Below are 27526 nucleotides of genomic sequence, written 5' to 3'. Positions count from 1 at the left end.
ATGGATTAGTGCGTGCATGCCACGTGTACACTGGTGATGGCCATATTCGGCTCAAGTGAGGTCATATACATGTACAGGAAGTCCGAGCTATATCACTTTCTCATCCGACCGATAAAAAACAACACTAAAACTTGTTCTTTATTATTTATATACAAACTTTAATTCATCAGTTTGATTAATACAATTTTGAATAAATGAGTGTCATGTCATGCGTTCATATGCTTTTCATCCCATTCAGGCTCTCACTACTTTGATTGAACTCATAAAAAGTATATTTAATATATATGCAACATATCTCATAATTTAATACAATATATATATAGACGAAAAGACCTAATTAATCAGTAAACGATACATTTTTATCACTATTCTTTGTCCATCAGGTAAATCAAATATACCTCTGTTAAAAGTAATAATGTATTGGAGGTGTTCGCCGTTTAAGCCATTCTGCGGTCACTCGATAATAAGCATAATTGTTTTGTTGGAAGACACTTTAAGGTCAGCTGCATATGGTATGCTATTCAAAACTTCTTTGGGGCACGTATATAACAAACATTTCTTTTTTTCCCTCTGATCTTTGACCCCTGAAAGTTACATAAGCTCAAAAATAATCTGATTTTGATAACATACTACTAGTATATGCAGCTGACCTTACAGTACCCTCCCATAAAAAATCTTATCTCTGCATGAGTGGTCACGAAATGGCTCAAAATGACACCTCTCTTTTATATGCGGTCTTTATTTCCGTTCCGTTCAATATTTGGCTACATATGCGCTAACTAGTTGATTGTACAAGTGTAACATGAAAAGTTTACTCCATAATTAAGATAGAATTAATACGCTTGTTAGATAAAATCTAGTTATTATAAGAAATATTGTATATTGTGTACATTTGATGGGATAAGAGTATTCAAAACATTATCATGAAATTTTCATCTTGACAGTTTCAACAGGGGTACAACGGAGTGGTCACCCATTCAAGAGCCGACCACGCTCGACGTTGCAATTATCTTCGGTACACTCAACCGCACATCCACAATAGCTATAGTTATCGATTGGACTACGCAGCTGAAATGCCCATAGAGATGAACCTTCATGACCTAATTACCATTTTTGGTCCGGATGTAAGCGCATGAAGGGTCTTAGTGTAGAAAAACCCGTAGTACCCAGATAAAACCTAACGTGGTCTGGTAGATGACTCCCATATACATATACCTTTTGACGTATAATCGGGGAATCGAACCTCGGCCACCTAGCAGAGGGCCACGGAACCAACCGTTACCATTCATTCAAGATAGTATGTTTTAATGCTCAGTTCCTCCAGAGAAGTATATACCTGATATACAAGTCTCTGGTTCCTCCTCTTAGAATTGCCTCACGTGACAACTACGTCAGCATAAGCCACATTATCTGTGTCATTGTTGTCATCATTCCTTTGCCTGGTGTCAGAGGTAATTGGCTTCGGTTCAGAATTTTTCAATCCCCCCGATTCTACTTTCACGTATACCAAACCCTCACTGGTCGTATATGTCGCAGTGGCGGAGTCCTGGGCGTTTTTGACCTGTTTTGGTTTATTCACAACAGCATACACGTCATTTCCGGTACCATTCAAGTTCGATAACTCTATTTTGTTTTCATTACTTTCTTCGTTTGTTTTTGGCGTATTTTTCTGGTTCTCCTTGGCATACTCAACTTCCGGTGAATTTGATTGGGGAACTTGAACAGTAGAATAGTTTCCATTTGGTAGAATATCACCGGAAGTTTCGTAGAGGATGTTGTTTTTCATGCCATCTCCCTCGTCATCATCGTTGTTTGCAGCAGCGTTTGACATTGGATGAGAAGTTCCGTACGGGTCAATCGTATCGTCTATGTAACTTTCTCTTCCTTTCTTGCCACTTTTTCTGAAGAATATTTTTTTTTTAAAGAAAATGATAATGTGATAGTTCACAGTTATAAGGCTATGCACGTGTATACGTATTGTCTGTCGTTCATGGTTTTGTTCATTTTTTTCACTCACTGGGTTTGTTTGCGTAGTGTCGATTTATTTATTTATTTACTTAATATTATTTTTGCGAAATCATGTACCAGGTTTCTTTCGGAAATTCCCAGTCTGACACAATATTCATGAAATGACATTATTTATTTTGCCCAGGCGTATTATTCTGTTTTCTTGCAATAATGAGGACTTCGTTTTCAGAATCTCGGTGTCTGATATTGAATCTTATAACAGATAACCTACCTACAACAGACGACAACGATGATAATTATGATGACGATGAGAACGAAACCCCCCGCGGCAGCTGGTATCACGATGATCACTGGTCAAAAATAAAAACAAAATACATCTTCACAAATCATAAAATATATGCATAATCATAAATAAACAAACGTAGTGGATTTCTTACATTCACCCGAAAATGGTTTATTATCGTCGTAAAACTTTTTACAACAGACCTACATGCCTGTTAAGATAACAGAAAGTGTTTCATTGTCGTAGACAAACTTTCTCTATAGACCTGTGTGCCTGTTAAAATAACAAAGTGTTTCATTGTCGTAGACAAACTTTCTCTATAGACCTGTGTGTCTGGTAAAATAACAGAAAGTGTTTCATTGTCGTAGACAAACTTTCTCTATAGACCTGTGTGTCTGTTAAAATAACAGAAAGTGTTTCATTGTCGTAGACAAACTTTCTCTATAGACCGGTGTGCCTGTTAAAATAACAGAAAGTGTTTCATTTTCGTAGACAGACTTTCGCTATAGACCTGTGTGTCTGTTAAAATAACAGAAAGTGTTTCATTGTCGTAGACAGACTTTCGCTATAGACCTGTGTGTCTGTTAAAATAACAGAAAGTGTTTCATTGTCGTAGACAAACTTTCGCTATAGACCTGTGTGTCTGTTAAAATAACAGAAAGTGTTTCATTGTCGTAGACAAACTTTCGCTATAAACCTGTGTATCTGTTAAAATAACAGAAAGTGTTTCATTGTCGTAGACAAACTTTCGCTATAGACCTGTGTGTCTGGTAAAATAGCAAAGTGTTTCATTGTCGTAGACAAACTTTCTCTCTAGACCTGTGTGTCTGTTAAAATAACAGAAAGTGTTTCATTGTCGTAGACAAACTTTCTCTATAGACCTGTGTGTCTGTTAAAATAGCAGAAAGTGTTTCATTGTCGTAGACAAGCTTTCTCTATAGACCTGTGTGCCTGTTAAATAACAAATGAACGTGTATTGACGTGTAAACAGAACCAAAATTTCTCTCAAAATCTAGAAATCGATAATAAATAGGAGCAAAATTCAGATTAACAAAGAGACACTTGAAAAAAACTCGCTAGCATCTAGGAAATGTCATGTTCTCAAAGTGATGACCGTAGTAGTGATAAACACTAGACTATCATCAATGCGTATCGAACATGTCTAGCTTTCGGAAAGAGCACATATGTTCCTGTGTTCAAGTCTCTATTATCATTTTCTTTTTCTGCAGTTTATTTCTACAAGAAAAGCGGATGTATTACATCCACGATGCAGTGTTCAAGACATTATAGATATTATTCAAATGTGTCTGATACGTATTACATTACTTGTATATATGCTCAGCAAGTTTTCAAATTTCAATATTAATTCTGAAGTATTATTATGTGTTCAACATTTCATAATGGACAGTAACAGGTTTTAAGAAGTCAATCGATTTATATTTTAAAGTAAAACGTGTATCCATTGTGTCTTAAATGAGAATGTTTATCCTTATTACTCTCCCCTCTCTCTCCCCCTCACTCCCCCCCCCCCCCCCCTCTCTCTCTCTCTCTATAAAAATATATATCTATTATTCAATACTAAATATGTATTTTATAGCACATTTTGTAATTATTTATATGGCATTGTGTTAGGAGAGGGCGTTTATAAGTTGTAATAACTTGTGCCCAATCCTGTTGTAAATTTGTTACAATAAAAAACGTTTAAACTGAAGTTTTCAAAATATAATTTTATCAGTGAAAAAAAGCAAAGTCCAACAGAATCGTCTAGATGTGAGTATTTCAGCTTCTATAACATGTGTCACAGAAGAAAAGTACATTTTTATTTACAATTTACCTCATGAAACAATTCTACTGTACTTCTAAAAATATTCAGCATTATTGGGGCAAACACTGCACGAAACAGCTCTTCTGAACTTCTAAGAATTGTCAGTATTGCTAGGGCAAAAACTGCACGAAACAGCTCTTCTGAACTTCTAAGAATTGTCAGTAGTGCTAGGACCATATCTGTACGAAACACTTCGCCTGTACTTCTAAGAATGGTCAGTATTGCTGGGGCCAAATCTGCTCTTCTTCAAATTAAAGATTAGTCAGTGATCAAGATAAAACGAAACGCGTCCTAAACATAAACATATTTGTATATACAAGGCGAGATCCACGTGAAGTATGTAATACGTGTGTGTATTAATACATGTACATTCTGATACGGTTGCCTGCAAGGTAAGGGCAAATCCAATTGAATAAACAAAAGGTATCTTACCAAATTCCAATAAACTGTGCTTTCTAAGATTTCAGCTTCCATTTGAAGCAAATCTAGGTATGTTTTACAATCAAAGGATACTTACAAGGGAAGCTATCCTCAAGTCGTTGTGTACTTGTATCGTCAGGAATACTTGATGTCGGTTGTGATGTTGTTTGGCCTGCGTTGGATGTTCCGTGGTCACTGGTAGACACATCCGTCGCCTCTGAGATGATTGTAGTCTTTGTCCGACTTTTAGTTTGCTCTGTCGTTTCAGCTGCTGTTGTAGTACTTTTACTGGTGGGTAAGGAAGTAGAGGTCGCCTCTGGCTTATAACAGGTTATCGTGAATGTAGCATTCGGATAAGCTGGAAGCAGCACTCCTTCATTGAAGAGAAAAACAATTCAGGTAAGTTTTCTGAGTCCATAGCAATGTATCTCATTCCCTGCCTTACATACACAAGCATTAGAAGTGATTTTTTTCATTTTTAGCCATTTTTGTTCATCGGAATTTTTTAAACATCTCCCCATAAATTCATGTAGGACTTTAAACTTAATCTTGGAATATATGTGTTCAAACGAAAATGTAACCAAGTATGCATTTTAGCAAAATTTGTCGCCAATAAACTCGGGAATAATTTGATTTAAACATATTTTATTTGTATCAATATATACAAGAGGATTGGGCACAAGTTTTCAAACTTATATGAAGCCCTTTCCCAATTATCATGATTTTTTACAATTCTTATACAAGATGACATGACATTTGAAACATTAACAATTATATTTGGAGAGAGAGAGAGAGAGAGAGAGAGAGAGGTATGACGATTCGAATTCATTCAAATATTCTATTGATAAATTTAGTTTAATTATTTACTAAACAAACAAACAATTCCGATTCCGATTTCCGATAGCAGAAGATTAAACTGTTAGCTGCACAAAAACACACTGCTATTTCTAATGTTCGTTATATCCTGTTCCGTGGTAAGCTTTCTCCGTTCGATCCATTGCCTTCTGGAAAAAAAATATTCGTTTCTCTTGCGCTATCGGAATCGGAAGAGACTTTATAAACACATTTTTGTAACTGTCAATATATATATATATATATATGCATTATTTCACAATACTGATTAAGAAAAGAGAAAACGGGCAATTAAAATCTTCTTGAGTCAAGAATGTATTTCTGAGTGATTTGGCTTATCATAAAATTATCTTCAATGGATAAATCATTGTTTCCATATACATGTAATAATAGTTGCAGGTCTAGTGGCATGAAATTGTTTAGATTGCGGAACAATTCGATTCTCTGTTCAAAGTAATTTTGACAAATGAAGAAGTAGTGGTATGCATCCTCAATAGGATGTCCACACTGACAATGGCGATACTCAATAAGATGTGATTGGAAAAGGTCATTTTTTAGAATACTACATTTGTTTCTTAATCTCGCATGCAATATATTAGATTTTCTATTTCCAACTGAGTAATGGGTAGGTACTTGTGTTCTATTTGAGATAGATTTTTTAAATACTGAATATGAGATACTATGTCTAATCTCTAGATCAAGTTGATTCCAAAGTCGAATAGTAGATGGGAAAAACGATTTGTTTGTTAGTTGAAGTCTGAAATTCGGTAGAGAGTAATTATTTGCATCACGTAGGTTATAATGTGAGTTTTCAGATACCAAGGGAGGTAATAAAGTGGATTAGTAACTAGGAGTGAGTTGGTTAGTAATTTTATAGAATAGTTGTAGTTTTCTTCTAGTACGAAGATTTACAAGAGGTTCTAATCCACTTTCAGAGTATAATGAGAGCCTGCTAGCAAAGGAAGGTAATCCGGTAATTATTCTTGCAATTTCTAAATTTAATTTTTCCAAATTATCTGCATCACTGAGAGAACATCCATCCCAAACCTCGCAACAGTATTCAAATAAAGGCAGAATATATGACTTGTAAATTTTATACAGAGTTTGTCTATTTAAGATATATTTGAGCTTTCAGAGAATACTTACTTGTTTAGATACATTTTTGCATATGCTTTCAATGTGTCGAGACCATTTGCAGTTTACATCTAATGTTACGCATAGGTGTTTGTGGTGATCAACAAATTCTACATCTATATTATTAAATCTAATGTCTATAACATGTTCATGTTCATTTTTTGAAATTAGTAAGGCTTCCGTTTTCAGAGGGTTAAATTTCACCAACCAGGTTTCTGCCCATTTTAGAATTTTTGCTAAGTCATTATTTATTTTGATTTCAATTTCAAATGGTTATCGACCAGAACATAATAAAGAGGTATCATCAGCAAATAATTTTATATTATACTGATATAATATGTGGAGTTTCCTGAATAGCAGTGTCAACAGAGATACGTAAATGGTTCCAAAATGCATGTGCGATATTTGGAGGCCTATACAGAGTACACAGAAGATATTTTTTGGATGGAAATTGAATCTCTGTCAAAATTACCTCGCCCACTTGAAATTCTAAGTCATCTCTACGCCAGGGGCACAATATACTGGATGTATACACGACTATCCCCCCTCCCGGGAATAATTTATTGCACTTGATTGAAATCAGGGTCCTTTTGAAAATACATACATGTACTTACATTTTTACTGCAGACTTATATATGTATTGACTAGGTTTTTCTAAATGATAATTATTTTCACACTTCTAAGTAAAGATCTAGTTGTAATTAAATCGATTCCCAAACTTGGATACACTAAGTGGGGCTATGTAAGCCACCTTAATTGGTATCTAATACCTGTCAAAACTCGACCATCTAAAGTATGTATAGACTTCAAAAATTCTGGTTATCATTTTTATAACCTTGTGTTTCTACATATAATTACAAACGTATTCAAATTAGCTCTGAGGATGAGATAGTTAGATTAGTAAATAATCATTTTATTTTCAAAAATCTTCAAGTTGAGACAATAATTTCGCACTAACTTCTTGGGGGTTCAATTTAATACATGTTTGATATGAAAAAGTTGGATTTTACATGTATAAAAGTAACTATAAGAAACAAATTTTGTGTTGTATTTTACCTGCCTTGTACTTGATCCTAATGACGAATTCTTATCATTGGTCTAAAAAGTTACACTGAAATCTTGAGATCCGGTGATTAGCAAAGGTTATAAGAAACTTTTTGAGTGAAACGTTTTTCGCTTTGAACTAAATTTCCGGCTTGTATTCTTGTTTTAGATTTTATCAACAATCGGACAGAATACTTTTAATTGTGGTATTGTGGTACATTCTGAGGCTATTGTTATTAGCTATTGTTTTGTCATCTGTCAAATAGTGGTAAGCAGTGTACACAGTAGACAATTCTGTTTTTAACTCTAGTAATAAAACAATGTTTGACACTGTTGTTCTTTAGATTGTACATTGAATTCCAAATATATTACTGATATCTCTATCAATAATTCAAATGGTATGGTCTGAAGACGAAAACATAAATATGTTTTACTTACCTGTGATATTGAGACAGTACTTTGAATCCCCACCAAGTGTCCCATTCCATGTTATAGTCACTGGTCTTATATAAATGGGTACCAACGGAGACGTATTACATTGATAGTGTCCTTCTCTGTGTTCAACTCTATTCTCGATAGCTACAACTTCACTACCACATCCGGACGTATTTGGGTTCAATCCATTACCGTAATATTCTATGTATATAGTAATGATGGATGTAGAGTCAACACTACACGAACAAGTTGTCTCCCCTGATTCCCCGGCCATGTGTGTGTCCAGTATTACTTTGTCTGACGTCACGCTGCCGTCCTCACACATCCGGATATCTGTCATAAAAAGCATACTTACGGCTTTTACCATGACCGTGAATACATATAGGTATATATATATATATAAAATGATGTATGAACGGTAGTAGGCGACTTTCAAATGAAGTGCCTGTTGAGTGACAAAGTTTAAACAGAAAGACATACATGTACACTGTATTTAAAAAATATATGTACAAATTCCTGAGAGTTTTCGTGATATTTCCAGAAACTTTTATCAGATCTTTTAAGTGCTAGACAAGGAAAATGATATATTTTTGCCTTAAAACTTAGATAATGAATTTCTCACTGTACATATTCCGCCATTATACCTTGTAAAGATGTCCCTCTTTGCACGACACTTAATTAGTATTACCTACGCTCGACTATATATTACCCGTGAAGAATCAGAACTTTCTAGCTATTTCAGTTGAGTTGAAAAATACGAAATACACAATTATAACAATTTATGGTCCAAATTCAGATGAGCCAGAGTTCTACGACATTATTAGTGAAACCATTGATAGTTTTGGAAATGATAGGGTAATTATATGTGGAGACTTTAATCTTGTCATCAATCCAGATATAGACTATGATAAAAGCTATAGATCTGTGAACAATCCAAAGGCTAGGGAAAATTTTTTAGAAACTATTTATGATTACAATTTAGTAGATATCTTTAGAGAGCAGCACCCAGAAATCATTAGATACACATGGAGAAAATCAAACCCATTGAAGCAGTCAAGATTAGATTTTTTTTTAGTTTCCGAAAATTTACTATCACATGTAAAAGACTCTACAATAGAAATAGGTTACCGTTCAGATCACTCGTTTCCAAAAATAACTGTTAAGCTTAATGAATTTAAGAAGGGTAAAGGATTGTGGAAATTTAACAATTCTCTACTATATGACGAAGAATATATAGATGTAGTTAATACCATTATTTTTGAAACAAAAAAACAATATTGTTTACCAGTTTATAATCTTGAAAATATTACTGATATACCTGATTCAGAATTACAGATGACTATTGATGATCAACTTTTTCTTGAGACTTTGTTAATGAATATAAGGGGGAAAACTATATCTCATGCAGTATATAAAAAGGAAATTACAAAATTTGACTGAAAATAAGCTTATAGATTCCACTAAAGAGTTAGAACAACAAAATATACTAAATTTAGCAGAAATTGATAATAAGAAAAAGGACCTGGAAGAAATTAGAATAAAAAAGATTAAAGGTTGTATTGTAAGATCCAGGGCTAAATGGGAAGAAGAAGGGGAGAAACCAACCAGTTATTTTTTCAGTTTAGAAAACAGAAATTATATATCAAAAATTGTTCCCCAAATTCAGCTTGACAATGGTAAAGTTATAACAAATCAAGAGGAAATCTTACAAGAAATTAGATGTTTTTATGAAAAGCTCTATAGTTCAGATGATAACCTAGAAGACGCAACTCTAGATTCTATACTTGATTTTGAGAATATTCCAAAACTTACCGCTTCAGAGTCTATAAAATTAGAAGGATTGATATCAGTAGAAGAGGCTGGCAGAACTTTGAAAAAAATGGAAAATAACAAAAGCCCTGGATCTGATGGATACACTGTAGAATTTTTTAAATTTTTCTGGAAGCAGTTAGGTAACTTTATTGTGCGATCTCTAAACTATGGGTATATGAAGGGGGAACTATCTATTACACAACGCCATGGGATAATTACTTGCATTCCAAAAAAGGACAAACCACGTCATTTTATTAAGAATTGGAGACCTATAACACTATTGAACATTATATATAAAATAGCATCAGGGGTAATAGCCAATAGAATTAAGTCAGTTTTAAATAAAATTATTAGCAAGGATCAAACAGGATTTTTGGCGGGGAGGTACATAGGGGAAAATACTAGGCTTTTATTTGATGTAATGCAATATACAGAAGAAAATGACATCCCAGGAATGGTTTTAATGGTTGACTTTGAAAAAGCTTTCGATTCGGTCTCCTGGAATTTTATAATTAAAGTTTTAAGATTTTTTGGTTTTGGAAACGACATATTAAAATGGGTTAAACTTTTCAATTTTAATGTGGGGGCCACTGTAAATCAAGGGGGAAATCTTTCGTCTTTTTTCAAAATTAATAGAGGTTGTAGACAGGGCGACCCGATTGCACCATACATCTTCATTTTATGTGCAGAAATCCTTGCGATTCGATTTGGGAATAATAGGAATATACATGGTGTTAATATTGAAAATACAGATATTTTACTATCGCAATATGCAGATGACACTTATTTGACATTAGATGGAACGGAACAGTCTCTGAAAGAATCATTAAAGGAATTGAATATGTTTGCATCTATTTCAGGTTTGAAAATAAATATTGATAAAACAGAGATCATATGGATAGGTAGTAAAAAGTATAGCCAGGAAATTTTTTTACCTGAATATAACTTACAATGGGGGAAAGAGAGGTTTACATTATTAGGAATCGATTTCTGTGTGGATCTACATAAAATGGTTAAAATGAACTTTGATCAAAAAATAGTTAAACTAAAATGTATAATCAATGCTTGGAAAAGGAGAAACATAACACCAATAGGGAAAATCCACTTAATCAAATCCCTTATGATATCACAATTTAATCATTTATTTATTACACTACCTAACCCAGATGAAAAAACAATAAAAAATATCAATTCCGTACTTTTTGAATTTTTGTGGAATAGTAAAGTAGATAAGGTGAAAAGATCTGTTGTAATGCAGGAATATAATAAAGGTGGCTTAAAAATGTTAAATATTCACAATTTTGTTGATTCATTAAAACTTAGCTGGGTAAAAAGATTATATTCATCCTCAGGAAAATGGAAATCACTGTTGTCAAAAGCTGTAAATTTAAATAAACTCTTGAAATTCGGAGGAAACTTTATAAATATAAGTCAAGAAATATCAAGTAATATATTTTGGAAAGATGTGCTAGGGGCATGGTCAAGACTGGAAAACTGTTATAATATGAAAGTAGTCAAAGGGAGATCACTCATACAAACCCCAGTATGGTACAATAACAATATAAGAATTGGTGGTGAGACTGTTTTTTATTCAAAATGGCATGAAAAGGGTGTTTATCTGATTAGTGATTTTTTAAAAGATATCAGATCCAAATCTTTTTTCTCATATGAAGAATTTTCAATTAGATATAACATTAATACAAATTTTTTGAAATATAATGGAATATTATCTGCCATTAGAAAATATTTACAAAATTTGGATACAAGTGATATTGAATTGTTATATCCTGTGTTGCCAACACATATTTCAGTATTCCTTGGAAATATCAAGGGGGTGAAAAGAATATACGAATTATTGAATACCAAAAACACACTTGAAGCCAAGGGCAAAGAAAAATGGGAAGAACACTTTGAATATAATGATGAAGATTGGATAACTATTTATACTCTTCCTTATAAAATAACTAAAAATTCTAAACTGCAGTGGCTACAATTTAGAATTTCTCATCACATTCTAACAACCAACTCTCTACTGTTTAAAACAAAATTATTAAATAACCCTTTTTGTAACCTTTGCCATTCGGATAGAGAAACAATTGTGCATTTATTTTGGGAGTGTGATGAAGTACAAAATTTTTTGGAAAGCTTTGATGAGCTGTTGATTGCATTATACATCCCTTTCACAATAAATAAACAAACTTTGTTATTTGGTAAAATAGATAATAACAACAATCCAGCTTTTAAAGTGGACAATCTAATTATTTTACTGATTAAGCAGTACATTTATAGGTGTAGATGTTTGCATAAATCGCTAAATATTCAATCATTTTTGTATTCTATTGTAGATCACTATAAAATACAGAAATTCATTACCAACAAGAAATGCCAGGTTACAAAATACAAATTTGTAAATGATTGGAAGAAATGGGAAAAACTAATACAAATTTTTGGTTAAGACATGTTTATTTCTTACATCCAGTTGAACATTGTTATAATTATTTTCCTCCATCTTATTTATATAATTTTTAGGTCTATGACCTCAGCCCTGATATGTCAGTAGTGCCTATATCTAGGTTTTGCCATCGTCTCTCCATCCTTCTCTCGCTCTATTTCCCTCTCTTCTTTTTCTCTCTCTTTTTCGTAAAAAAATTGATTTTACAGGAATTTCAATCCTCTCATTTTTCTTTTTTTTCTTTTTCTTTTTTTCTTTCTTCTTCATTTTTATTTTCTGTGTGTGTAAGTGAGTGCATGTGTAAGATTGGTTGTGTATATATGATTACTGTAAGTATATAAAAATTTCTATACGTCTGTTAAATGAATGTAGATGTATGTAAGGAAGTGCATGCGAGTGATATGTATTTGGCTATTGTTTGTTTCTAACTACATGAGCAGACATGTGAGTAAGTGTATGTGTATAAACTGTTTTGTATGTCATTATATATTTGCAAGTGTGTAAGTAGCCTCTGTAGATGGATGTGTGACAAATATTAAAATGTATAAAAGAAAGAATTCTATGATGTACATTTCAGAGAATGTAAGAGATGTGTGATTTGTTTGTATTTATGTATAAATGATCTTCTTCAAAAATAAAACAAATACAAAAAAAAAAGAATCAGAATTAACAAGAAATATCTTAAAAAACGATAAACGGCATAGATTAATGCTGGTGTTTATAATGTAAAACTGCTGGTGAAATAAATCAACGAACTAATGTGTTTCAGCACGGATAATAAAATCATATCAGGTTAAATCATTTTGGTGATAATCAGACTGCATTTGAATCAGAATATAATTTTATTATGTGTCATTTGAAAAGATACATCCACTTATTCATCTTGCATTCTAAACTTTGTTTCGTTTTTAACTGCATATCTGCATTTTGCATTTACCGCTACATTGACCAATCACATACTTCATCTTGACCAGTAATGCCTCCTGCCGCGTCATATCCGGGGCCAAAGGAATATTATACGGCTATGCCGAAAAAAATCACATCTGGATGATTGGCAAATAAAATGCTTTTAGATTTTCTTTTGCAATATTACAAATTCAATTATACCATTTTATTTTTTGTGCTAAGCAAATGGAAAATCACTGATAATTTGTATTTTCGTGCTGAATTCAATGAAAAAAAAAATAAGTCTTTTAATTCTAAGGATTGTATAAAAGACAACAAAAGATGTATAATTATGTATTACCACCTCTTTAAACAAATTGAAAGTTAAAATACGGTAGAGCCAAATTGAATCATTTTAACTATTTCGCCTTTCTTAGACTTAGTCAGTGATGCTAAGGCCCTAAAGTGATCTGAAAATAAAGATAGATATATTAGCTCTCGATGCTGGAACTATGGCTAGAACTACTTTGTATGGCAAATTTTATAAACCGATAAGAATGAATATTTAAAAATAAAGAATTGCTAATGTGCAAAATCATACTAAAAATGTAATTTCATGAAGATATTTTATTTTCTTTAACATATACACCGGTATACTTTTTTTACGTTTTTTTAGCTAAAATGATAGATAATTGTGATAAATTATATGACGGGTATCGTCCTTCATACAGTGATGTTCTGGTCAAATCATAGGGATATGTCGCTACATCAATAGGGACTCTATCGATGAAGTAATTCTTTTGTGTCCTTGAACATCTGTATATCGGACATAAGATGAACGAAGAAAGTTCTATATTCGAACACGGCCATTTTCACCAAGCATTTTCCAATGTTTACATTGTAATACAACAATTCGTCCGGTAGGGTTTTATCAGCTGTTTATAAAAAGTTTTTTTTTAATCGGAGGGAGCAGCAGGATTACTGAATTGAATAATTTAAATATTCAAATGATTCCTCGGATTTAAATGTGATCACAGGAATAAATCATTAAACTTGAATCACAGGAAATTATTATATTATAAAAATAACCTGGAATACCTATTTATATATAAACATTTTTATTATATAGAACTAGACATGCCCCTGCATGTGCCTGAACTAAATTACACGTACATTGTATGATAGTGGTCTGGGTGGATTTCCCTGTTTGTTGTTAGTAGACATTCCTTTGAATGAGCGACGAGGCAACCATTTTGTTCCGCCATGTACGATTCACGACATAACGCAATTGTTCATATTACATGTCATCGCAATCAATTTCTAACTAGCACGAAAACAATGGAAATGGTGTTTCATCCTACTTGGATTCGTCATTCATGTAGTTTTTGTAGCATGGATAACCTGACAAGGCCGAGACATTAACCGTTCGAATGTTTCTTTTAACAAGAAATGATGTATTTTTACATCATAAATGAAAAATGTAAACTAATATGATAATATATCTGTATCTGATTTGACATGCCGTAGTTTAAACTATTTCTCTTTAATTTCCGAGACATACAATAATTGTTGCAAATTCGTCTGTAACAAATAAGCGATAGTACTTTTTGTAGTTACATACACCCATATAACAAGCATTTTTATTGGCTAATTTAGGTGCTGTTTAAAACAAGCATTTTATTTGTTACTTTCGATGTCGTTTAAAACAAACTATTTTATTGGCTAATTTCTATGATGCATGTTGACGTCATCACATTAGTGACATCTTTTCTGTCATTCTGTATTAATGACCAATTCCAGAATTATATAGATATATACTTTTTGAAAGACACTGATTAATAAAGACTTAATTACCTGGCAATTATTCCTTCTTTCAATAATAAGAATTGACTTACATGGTATGTTTTGTGGAGCTGCAGCATCTGAACAATTGCTTGCAATGATACCTGGAAAAAAAAGAAAATTGTTAACTATATCTTAGACTTTTAACAAACAAATGTGTTAGTTTTGAAAGAAAAATGAACACCAAATATGTTAGTTTCATATTAACCATATATTTCGCCTGTATTTACCTTTGTGACCCGTTACCCGTGTGACATGCTACCTTTGTGACCCGTTACCCGTGTGACATGCTACCTTTGTGACCCGTTACCCGTGTGACATGCTACCTTTGTGACCCGTTACCCGTGTGACCCGTTACCCGTGTAACATGCTACCTTTGTTTTCACAGAGCTGTAGAAGTTGAGAGAGTGCATACACGCTTCTGTAAATATGTCTTAGGTGTTGCCAAAAATACATGTAATGACCTAGTTTATTTTGAATTAGGTAGACTGCCAATGTATATTGTTAGAAAATTAAAAATATTGAAATATTGGATCAAAGTTAAAGATACAGATAATTGTGTGGTGAAAGCATGCTATGAGCAAAGGTTGTTAGATAATGATGAATGGACTGTAAATATCAGATTAGAATTGGATAAGTTAGGGTTGGGATACCTATGGAACAGTAATTACGAAGGGAAAACAATGTATAAATTGATTGAAAACAAATTCCATGAAATTCACACACATGAAATGTTGTCAAATATTAGAAACTCTCCGAAAGGTGTTTTGTATCAACATTTGATAGATAATGACGGTCTGCAATTTTATTTAAGAAAACCTATTGATAAATTATATAAGAAAGGTATTTCAAGAATACGATTGTCCTCACATCAGCTTAATATAGAAAGTGGAAGATATACGAATATCGCTAGATCAGATAGATTGTGTACGGTATGTAATAACCGTGATATTGAGGACGAGTTTCATTTTATTCTTAAATGTCCTTTTTATTCAAATCTACGTGCTAAATACCTAAAGCCATACTATTTTCGTAAACCTAGTGTATTTAAACTTGTCCAACTACTTAGCGTAAATAATGCCAAGGAGTTGAATAATCTGGGGAAATTTATACATTTTGCATTTAAGCAACGCTCTGATGCATCATAATTTAGGTAAATTTATTTATGAAAATCTTGAAAAATATTATCTATGTACATCTTAATATCTATAATATTAGGACAATGTATAGCCATGTTACTCTCTTGTGCATTCACTACAAGTACTGTTTGGTATAATGTATGTGTATTGGTGTACGTGGGCGAGGATGCGTGCGCATGCGTACCCGTGAGGATGTGATCATGTGTGAGTAACTGTGTAGGTATCCTTGTAAGGGTGCGTTTATATATATTTGTCACTCTCCTGTTAATTGCTGCATCAATTGTGTACTATTATTATCATGTTATATGTCATGAATCTCATAAGCCGTAAGGCTTACTGAATAAACAAATTGAATTGAATTGAATTGTGACCCGTTACCCGTGTGACATCTCGATCTCGGGATGAATATGTTTGTTTAACACACCATTCTTCACCCGTAATGAAATGGGAATCAAGTTCAAGTTCAAGTTCATTTATTACTTTAAGTCTTACGACTCATCAGTGTAAACATATGTATACAGGATATTTACATATATACAAAATGTTAAATTGGCCACAGGAGAATGAACAAAGCAATAATATAATATAATAGTAACACCAATCAATATTATTATTACAATATATATATATATATATCATGCTTGTGATCGGCACTTATTTGCCGCTAACAGATATTTCCCAAGATTACACAAGTCTTAACATTATTTGTATTAAGTAATTGAGTAAGCTTATATACACTTGGATTATTTCTATAGTAATATTTTAAATACTTCTTTCTTAAATCAGAATACCTAGTACAAACTAAAACAAAATGGAATTCGTCTTCTATATCATTAAGATTACATAGAGTACAAACTCTGTTACTTCTATCAATGCCAACATATCGCCCAGATTCAATATTCAACTTGTGAGCTGACAGTCTGAGCCGAGCAATTTCTTTCGTATAGCTGATATTAACTGATTTTGTTAGATACGATTGTAATAGAATTTTATCATTTAATTCCCTGTAAAGCAAACCTTTCGACATATCTATGATAGCGCTGTATCCATTTTGATTAAAAATGTCAAATAATCTTTCCTTAATTATTGCAAAAGTAAAATCGTTTCCATTCTGGGCGTCCCAAATATAACTAACCTAAGCCTAAGCGATTCAAATCATCTTTGATTTCACAGACCCATTGGTCCTTAAATAGGAGCATATTTTCATAACACGATTTCAATATACAATTTTCAGTATTGAGCAATTTAAACCAATATTTAAAAATTCTAAGTTTCCTTGTTATGTACAATGGATAACGGCCTAATTCGAAATATACCATCATATTTGGAGTAGATTTGCGCACACCTAACAACCTTTTACAAAAATTGACATGAAGTTTTTCGATATCAGGGCCTTTATGGAATCTCCATATTTCTGAACCATAATTGACTATGCTACTGACATATGTATCAAGCACTGCTAATTGAGTCTCAATATTAAAATACTGTTTCTTACATACATTAATGCAAATAATGCTTTTCGACCTTGTTCAGATATTTTTTTCTGTGTTTGTTTAAATTTTCCATTATAATTCAATAAAACTCCTAGATAGTTGAATTCATTCACTATTTATAAAACACACCCGTCATATTTCCAATTTTCATTATCTTTCAATTTTCCCCCGTTTCTAAAAACAACAAACTTTGTCTTGGAAGTGTTAACAGTTAGGCCCCACTTGGTAGTGTAATTAAGCAGGGAGTCTAGCATTTTTTGAAAGCCATGGGGTGTTTCGGCAAAGATAACAGTATCATCAGCATACATAATTAAGAATATGTTAATTAGTTGCAAGTCAACTGAAGGACAGTTGTCTTCTATAAATTGCATTTCAAAATCGTTCACATATAATGAAAATAACAAAGGAGACACAATTTCTCCTTGAAAAAGACCGATATTACAGTCAAAAAAATCTGAGCAAACGCCATTGTTTTTTTACACAACATCTCACATCTTTGTAAAGTGATCTGATAACATTTAACATTTTACCTTCGATACCTTCTTTTATTAACTTGTACCATAAATTCTGTCTATTTATCATGTCAAAAGCTTTGGTATAGTCGATGAAACAGCAGTATAGACGTTTTTTACTTTTAAGAGTACGATTAATCAACGCCTGTAATGTAAATAAAGCATCTATCGTTGAAAGATTCCGCTTGAATCCAAACTGAGCATCAGTTATCTTATTGTGCTCCTTGTCGATTTTCACTAACCTATCATTTAATACAGACATAAAAAGTTTACCAATAATCGATCACCAGTAGTTTTAGGTTATAGCAATATTTATATATTTTATATAAGATACGCGATTTTCACTGTTTTAGCCTCAATCGACAATCCCTATCTCTGAGATTCACTTCCTCATTGCCGTCCTTTTGTGATTATTAATCAAAATCACACATGGGGAAAAACAGAAATCCGTTCAATGTTACTTACCTTGAATATTGAGAAGAAGAATGAAACACGTGACCTTAATTGTCTCCATCCAGTTGTCAGCAGCTGTACCCGTATTGAGTACAGTAGAACCCACACACGATAGTACAGATGTAAACACAGTCTGTCCCTCTCACACCCGGAAGCTCTACCACACCACGTTATACACTATATATATACAAATAATGCCTTTCATGTGTCGTTGTGTATTTAAATTTCAGTCACGCATGACAGCGTATATCATATATATATATGTGTGTGTATGTGTGTGTTTCATGTATACTAACCGCTTAAAGTGTACAGTCTTACCCAGGTTATCGTTCGGTGTATTGTGTAATGAGATGTACAAGGTTATGTTTGGGAATCTTTTATACACAGGGTTATGTCGTATGCTTTGTTGTTGGTATTTATTGTGATAGTTATGTTTTGAAATATTTTCAACAACAAAAACAACAAAAACAACAACAAACTAATAAATAAATAAGTACATAAAAATAAATCAATTTATTAACTCATACAGCCAGTGGTGTAGCTGCCATTTGTTGTATGCCAATGCATCAACATTTTTTCCGAAAAGTAATACAGAGAGAGAGAGAGAGAGAGAGAGAGAGAGAGAGAGAGATTTTGTGACGTCCTCGTAGTAGCTAGGGGATGATTATTTGTCTCCCATCATAACATTTAATTTGCGCAGAGTCCTTTTTTTCACAAATGAAAAATTACTGCAATGATGGGATAAAAAAAACCTCGCTGAAATCAAGTTAAACTTCCGCATTCATATAGAACATCCCCGGAAAACCAGTTGTAAACGCGCCTTTGTACCTCTCAGATGGTGATTTATTTTAAGACTGCAATTTCATACCTGGAAGTAATTTCAACCCATCGGACGTGAAAATGTATGGGGTCACCTGCCCGACCACGTGGGTTTTCCCCCAGGTACTCTGATTTCCTCCCACAGTAAAACCCCTTACGCTCTTCCATCAAGCCAACAAGCGCGATATGTATAAGTTGTACATTATGTATATCTAATTTCGCAATTGTTGTAAAATAAATAAATTTCACATTTAAAAGTAATTTTAAAGACATTTCATGAAGGAAATCCTCTTTTTATTATTGACCAAATGTGAAGGAAGTCAATACTGTACCTGTATAGGGACCTTAGAATTTGTAACATTCTACAGTCTACTTGTAATAGGATCTATCCTAGTGGGTATAGCACACACATTTACATACATGTACTTTGTTTTTGTTTTTGTTTGTTTGTTTGTTTGTTTGTTTGTTTGTTTGGGGGGGGGGGGGGGGGGGGGGGGGGGGGGGGGGGGGGGGGTGTTGAAAATTCGATAAAAATGACATCCCTCGGTGTTCTTTATATAGTCTAATGGACGGCGGCCTCCCAATACTCCGAATGCCATATAGTCCGAAGGCCCATTAGTTCGAAGGATAAATGATTATAAATATGTTTGAATGGTTTCCCATTTGAGTATAACGTGTGAATAAAGAGCATGACAGAATATGATATATAACCCCCCCCCCCCCCCCCCCCCCAAAAAAAAAACCCCAAACAAAACAATAACAAAAAAAAAACAAAAAAAAAACAATGAAATTTAACACCAAAAGAAAACTATTTTTGTGCCAAAAACCGCGGGGATCACTAGATTCATTAGTATAATCCACGTTAAGCTTCACAAGACGGCGCCATTTTGAATAGACTGGTCAACGCAATTTGAGCGTTTTCTGATAAAAAATAATGCCTCCAAGTGAGCATTGTTTAAACAAGAAATATCTTTTAAAAAGATAAACGGCGTAGTTTTAATGCTGGTGATTATAATATAAAACTGATGGTGAAATAAATTAACGAACTAATGCGTTTCAGCACGGAGAACAAATTATATCAGTTTGAATATTTTTTGGTGATAATAAGAGTGCAGTGTATATATATATAAATCTGGAATATATCTTTACTATGTGTCATTTAAAAAGATAATCTAATTATTCAGCTTGCATTCAATCTTAACTTTGTTTCGTTTTTAACTGCATATCTGCATTTTGCATTTACCGCTACATTGACCAATCACATACTTCATCTTGACCAGTAACGCCACCTGTCGCGTCATATCCGGGGTCAAAAGAAAATTATACGGATGCCGAAAAATTGAATAATGTATTGCGTGCGTCATTTTTGCTTCTTGTGCTTTCTTTATGTGTTTACGCACCACGAACTCTTTCTGCGCATGCCAAACATGATTTTTTGTCCCTCTTTTTATTCGCGCCATTTCTTTTCATTTTCGTTTTTCATCTTTGTCTATGAAAATTTCCTTTGAAGCATTTGACATCGCACCTGTAATAAACTAAATTTCCTTTGAAGCATGTGGCATTGAAACTGTAATAAGTAAACCAATTACTGATTTTAAAAAGTAACATTTAAAAATATAATATTTAAGTAACTATTTCGAGTAATGCTGACATAAAACTATTTATCGCCATTGCTATACAACAAGTTACACGGACCATTCGGGTCAGATGACTTATATATGGAAGTTAGAAAAAATAAAACGAACCTAAACAGTGGTGGAAATAAACTCCTCGGGTTTTGTATAAGTAGGGCCGGGTATAGAATGGACTTAGGAGATTTACAGCTACATTAAATGTTAACGCTCTTTGTCAACAGAAAAGATTCGACATAATGTATTGCACATATACTTACGCTGCTCGCCATTGTCTTGTCTTGTACAATGTATTTGTACAATGAAGTTGTAGATTTCCAAATTGAGTTGGACACAGAGGAATTGTATTATATTCATGTGGAAAATGAATTCAATAGAGAGATAAGAGTTTCATTAAAGGCGCACAGAACGACCCACACAATTACGTTTTCTCGATCGAAAAATGTGTAGAAAGGCACGAGATAACTTCCTCTCTCGTGCTGATATCCGTGAAATACCCGTGTAATATCTGTGAAATACCCGTGTAATATCTGTGAAATACCCGTGTTATATCTGTGAAATACCCGTGTAATATCTGTGAAATACCCATGTAATATCCGTGAAATACCCATGTAATAACCGTGAAATACCCGTATAATATCCGTGAAATATCCGTGAAATACCCGTGTAATATCCGTGAAATACCCATGTAATATCCGTGAAATACCCGTGTAATATCCGTGAATACCCGTGTAATATCCGTGAAATACCCATGTAATATCCGTGAAATACCCGTGTATATCCGTGAAATACCCGTGTAATATCCGTGAAATACCCGTGTAATACCCATGTTATATCCGTGAAATACCCGTGTATTATCCGTGAAATACCCATGTAATATCCGTGAAATACCCGTGTAATATCCGTGAAATACCCGTGTAATATCCGTGAAATACCCGTGTAATATCCATGAAATACCCGCGTCACTCTAGATTTTAACGCATCTGTCAACTTAAAATTTCTTTAACATTGAGACCGATTTGTACATAAAACCAACACTGTAATTCAAGTTATATTATTATATAAAAATGACTATCGCATTACAAAGAATATTATTCTTGACGTAGCCTACTATACAAATCATGTAACGAGAATTCACTAGACGTTTCTGACCTGAAGTGGTGAAGAAGACTTCATTGTAGGCAAAGTTAATTACTTCATATCCCACAAAGTTCTATCTAGGTACTATTTACATGTAAGTGTAAGTGTTGAACGATTATGTCTGGAAACTCGAAACTCTTAAGCCACTTAGGAACCGTTCTTGCGATGTAAATAGTTTGTTAACTTCAAGATTGATTTTGTTAAAGGGTCGCGTGTCAGCATACATACATATAACTATTACATGTATACATCATATAATGATTTGATAAAATTAAAAAGTAACGATATATTGACATTCAGCTAACATTGGCTTATCAGACACTAATCTCTAGAGCAAGTTATTTAACTTCATCATTAAAACAAGTTATCCGACTTCACGAAAGATTTTTAGCAGGAACTTAAGTTAAGGATCGGATATCAGCCCTTGTCCGCCATTAGTGTAAGTAGGTCGTACATATTCCTAGTGAGATAAAGAATTACAACGAATCTCTGTATAATTTATGAAGCTTGTTGTTATTTACTTGTGAATATTGTAAACATAACATTGTTTAAGTATGAATTTATATGCTATAGTGTAGAAGTTGCCAGTTATTATCAATTAATATTCTACTACATTCATATTTCCTAGATTTTCACAATTCATTATATGGAAAAGTAAGAAACAAACAATTACATGTATGTCCATACGTATGATCTGCTCACATTGTCATTATAACATTGCTGTACACTTGTTTGACCTGTTGTTACACACTCTCATGTGTGTCAGAGAGTAATACAAATCTTGAATCTTGAATCTTGAATCTTATACCATCATCTGTGTATATTTGTTCGCCTCCTGATTCTCTTCAGTTAAAGCACTTTACAATGTCACTCTAAATATGCACGAGACATTTGTAAGAAGCAAAAAACCACCGTTTTAATTATTTTGATCATTTTGTGTTCACAGTGGGGTTTGTCTGAAACTTTATAGAAGACACTTGAACTTGTCATGAGACTGAGTTCAAATAAATGTTAGATAATCCAAGTTATTCCACCGATATCCTTAACAATATAGAAAGTATATATTTAATTCACTGCCTTGCTGTGACGTTTCTAGTTAATAATTATCTCTCATCACAATGCGTACTAAATTAAGTACACAATTTGTCTCGTGAAGATTCTAGTTTGATTTAAACTGAAATAGATTATCAGTAACGGGTATCTTCAGATAAACCAGTAATTTTGCCGGTGAGCTGTTGACGTCGGTATGACGTCATACTGAGCATGTGATCGATGTCATTAGTTGTTCTCAAAGCTATACGTCTTACAAGCATTCTAGACTTGTTCACTCGCCCCAGTCTCCCTGATATTTTTTATTATCTAAACTTCATGAGTATGTTAATTTGTAAATTATGTATGTCTGTTTCTGTTTCTACCAATTATATTTTGTTGTTTTTTTCCCATGCTGGGGTCGCGGTGGCCGAGTGGTTAAGGTGTCCCGACACTTTAACACTAGCCCTCCACCACTGGGTTGCGAGTTCGAAACACACGCGGGGCAGTTGCCAGGTACTAACCGTAGGCCGGTGTTTTTTTCTCCGGATACTCCGACCTCCACCTCCTAAACCTGGCTAGTCCTTAAATGACCCTGGCTGTTAATAGGACGTTAAACAAAAACAAACCAAATTTCCCTGTGATGCATCGGAGGTCTTTTTCCACTTTACTTACCAAACATACAGATGTAGATTACTTTCTCACACATTTTCAGGTTTGACGACACAATTCAAGTTTTCATTCAACCTCTTTGTTCAGCAGCTCTGTTTATTTGTGTATAATCCCGAGATGTACATGTGGATTGGTCATATACTGTTGAATCGACATTTAACGATTGGGCGATTCGTCATGGACTTTTTTGTTGCTCGTGCTTTTATTACCAACAGCAACAGATAATTACCTTTCCCAGCAAAGTAATCAATCTTAATTTCAGTCTGAATATCTTCTTCTGTTTCAACGACTGTTTTCCTAATCAACATCACATGAAGCATTTCACACTTGTAAAGGGAAAAGCACGGACTGTTGTTCTAAAGCCAGACTGTTGTTCTGCAAAGCACAGACTGAAGAAAATAAAGAGATCCCAGAGGGATCTTGACGCACATCATTGAATGATCTGTATCAGTCAAATGAAAGACTGATCTTTTCTCTTCTTTCAAAACATTAAATAACTTTATTTCTACCATAATACGCTGTGTTATTCCACTCTCAGACCATCAGTTAATCATTACAGCTGTTGATTAACAATCTGTTTATACCACACGTTGTATAAACTCTGTACGCATTTTGATTGGCTAACACGGTGAACTTTGACCCAAGCTGCAATTGCTATTGACGTCATCAATAATCTAATGACGTCACACCGGTACACTTTATTTGCATACACGAAATTATACTTGGCCACGTTTCCCTTTGATTCAGGCCGATATTATTGTGGTAGAAACAGGTCACACGACTCGAAATTGTTGGATATGGAATTTATTTCACACTCGTAAGTTATTTTTTAAAAGTTGCAAAAAACACTCGCTAAAACTCGTGTCTTTTGTAACTTTTAAGAAATAACTTACTCGTGTGAAATAAATTCCATATCCAACAACCACTCGTTGTGTAACCTCTATATAACACTATATAGCAGGAGCAACCTGCAATTGTCGAAATCTAAGATGGCCGCCTGTCAGCCATGTTATTTTCTGATCGGTCCCAAAATGCAATATGCATATCTAGGGACCTAGGGGAATCTACATATGAAATTTGAGAAAGATCCCTTTAGTACTTTCTGAGAAATAGCGCTAACAAGAATTGTTCACGGACGGACTGAAGTTTGAGGAATATTCCTTTATCCTTTTCAAGAAATACAGTAGCGATAACAAGGAATGTTTACGGACAGACGGACAAACCGAAGTTAAGGAATATTCCTTTATCCTTTTCAAGAAATAGCGATAACAAGGAATGTTTACTGATACGGACAGACGGACAACGGACGCAGGGTGATTTGAATACATATACCCAACCATCTGATGATGGTGGGCTGTTCAAATCATAAGTGGGGTCAGAATCTGTAAAGTACATATATAAACAACGAAACACCTTAAATTCTTCATACATTTATTATCCTGTCAGTTCTTCTTTTACAAAACCAATCAATGTGTACATAGTTCAATAACTGCTTCATAGACAACTCTAAATGATAATTCTACATCTATAAATTAACAATTTTTGAACATAACATTGAATTAATGGATTTCAAGAAAACACTCCTGTAAAAACTAGATATAGAATACGATACATTCTGTCAGGGTTAACCGTTAATGTCTGAGTTTATGCAGACATTCCTGTCAAAACTTATCATGGAATACAACACATTCTGTCAGGGTTAATGTCTAAGTGTATGTAGACATTCCTGAAGAAACATATTACAAGAGGCCCAGAGGGCCTGTATCACTCACATGGATTTCATGAGATATGAAACAAAAATGATGCTTAAGTATATTTGTCACTGGTATTGCTATGTCAGTATATCATGGGCATTTTATATGGGTACGTGAGGTTTTATGCCAAAAAATGCATTAATCCATAGAATGAAATTGACTTTTAGCAGCCCCATAGTTGTCAGCCTCACTTTTTGTAAAAATTTTAATCCTCACCCAATAGTGATGCTACCAGGCAAATATGAGCAATATTCATAGCTCGGTTTCAGAGAAGAAGTCGTTTATATCTATATTGACCCCGACCCCCCCCCCCCCCCCCCCCCCCCCCCCCCACCCACCACCACCATTTGTACAATTTTGAGTCCCTACCCCGTAGGGATGCTTCTGACCAAATTTGGTCAAATTCTGATTTGTGGTTATGAAGAAGAAGTCAATTGTTGACAGACGGACGGACGCTATGGTATGGCATAAGCTCACCTTGGTCCTTTGGACCAGGTAAGCTAACAATATGGAAGTACAACACATTCTGTCAGGGTTAATGTCTGAGTTTATGTAGACATTCCTGGACAAACATATTACAGTATGGAAGTACAACACATTCTGTCAGGGTTAATGTCTGAGTTTATGTAGACATTCCTGGAGAAACATATTACAGTATGGAAGTACAACACATTCTGTCCGGGTTAATGTCTGAGTTTATGTAGACATTCCTGGAGAAATATATTACAGTATGGAAGTACAACACATTCTGTCAGGGTTAATGTCTGAGTTTATGTAGACATTCCCAGAGAAACATATTACAGTATGGAAGTACAACACATTCTGTCAGGGTTAATATCCAAGTTTATATAATAACAGTATGGAAATATATCAAAATACATCACAAATATTAAGTGATCCTCATTCCTATCATACAGTAGTCAATAACGACAAAAATAAACATTTAATCAAAACAATGTTGAATCATAAATATCTATTTATCTTGAAAGCAGGTCAAAATCGTCTATACAAGGACACTTTTTAATCACACCATAACCAAGGTACCTGCTAGCTAAGCCACACTTTGTGACAATTGGTCTTTCGGAATTCATTGACCATGGTGACCTTGAAAGTATGTCAAGGTCATCAAGCATTCATTCCCATGTACTTGTTGGCCAAATATAGGCACATTGCTTCCGGTGGTTCTCTCATAAAGCCATATAAACTAATGATATATCTAATATTCAAAATACAATGTAATTTACATTTTATCCAGTTTATTTATTTTAGCCTCACACAAACATTCCGACTGTGTCTAACTTAAAGGTACTTTTACAAAAATATATGTACGATATATAGACATAGGTACATTTAATTACATATATATGGAATTGCATCTGATGTACAGAATTTTATCTATATCATAGTTTTTATTAAACAGTTGACAGCTGGATGATATGACTTATCATAATAATCACTTTTGTTTTGGCTTAATTTTTTTTTATGTTTTTAGATTTCATATACTATTTGCTATCAAAGCGCAAATTCAACACCCCAGCGAAAATTGTGTTTACAGGTCAGCTATTTTTATTATCAATATTTGACGAATGTACGTATGTATACCAATAAACTTGTACCTCCTATTGTGTATGCAGTCATGCACACCTGATTTAGTCTTCAATAATTTATATACATGTAGATCTATTTCTATAATTATTATACAGTGCATTTAAATAACACGTTTTAACAAGATTTACGATTTCGTTGGATATAATCTTTATTGACTTGTGCTCACGCGTATACTAGCAAACGATGTGGATAGCCGTTCAAAGAATTTAACGGTATAACCCTAATTTGCACCATTTCGAAACCGATGTAGCAAGAAATTATGACCTCAAAAATAAGTTCCAAATTTTGACACCGCAAAATTAAGCACTTTACAGTATATGTGAC

General features: G+C 33.6%; 1 protein-coding gene across 3 annotated transcripts; it reads right to left on the bottom strand.

Moving 5' to 3' along the window:
* Positions 1-134: 134 nt before the first annotated feature.
* On the bottom strand, positions 135-18717 carry LOC117327138. 3 transcript variants are annotated; one of them, XM_033883987.1, is made up of 6 exons: positions 18562-18717; positions 15006-15056; positions 7965-8294; positions 4594-4869; positions 2240-2318; positions 135-1901 (listed from the first exon to the last, which is right to left on the bottom strand). In XM_033883987.1, the coding sequence occupies exons 1-6, from the start codon at positions 18608-18610 to the stop codon at positions 1376-1378; spliced, it is 1311 nt and encodes a 436-aa protein (XP_033739878.1). In that variant the 5' UTR covers positions 18611-18717; the 3' UTR covers positions 135-1375. The 3 variants fall into 3 exon arrangements, with proteins under 3 accessions (XP_033739878.1, XP_033739879.1, XP_033739880.1); XM_033883988.1 differs by lacking the exon at positions 15006-15056; XM_033883989.1 differs by lacking the exons at positions 15006-15056; positions 18562-18717 and adding an exon at positions 14965-14983.
* Positions 18718-27526: the final 8809 nt, after the last annotated feature.

Source organism: Pecten maximus, chromosome 5 (genome assembly GCF_902652985.1).
Source record: "Pecten maximus chromosome 5, xPecMax1.1, whole genome shotgun sequence".
NCBI lineage: Eukaryota > Metazoa > Mollusca > Bivalvia > Pectinida > Pectinidae > Pecten > Pecten maximus.
The sequence above is the reverse complement of the archived record's forward strand: the minus strand, read 5'-3'. Positions and strand labels throughout refer to the sequence as shown.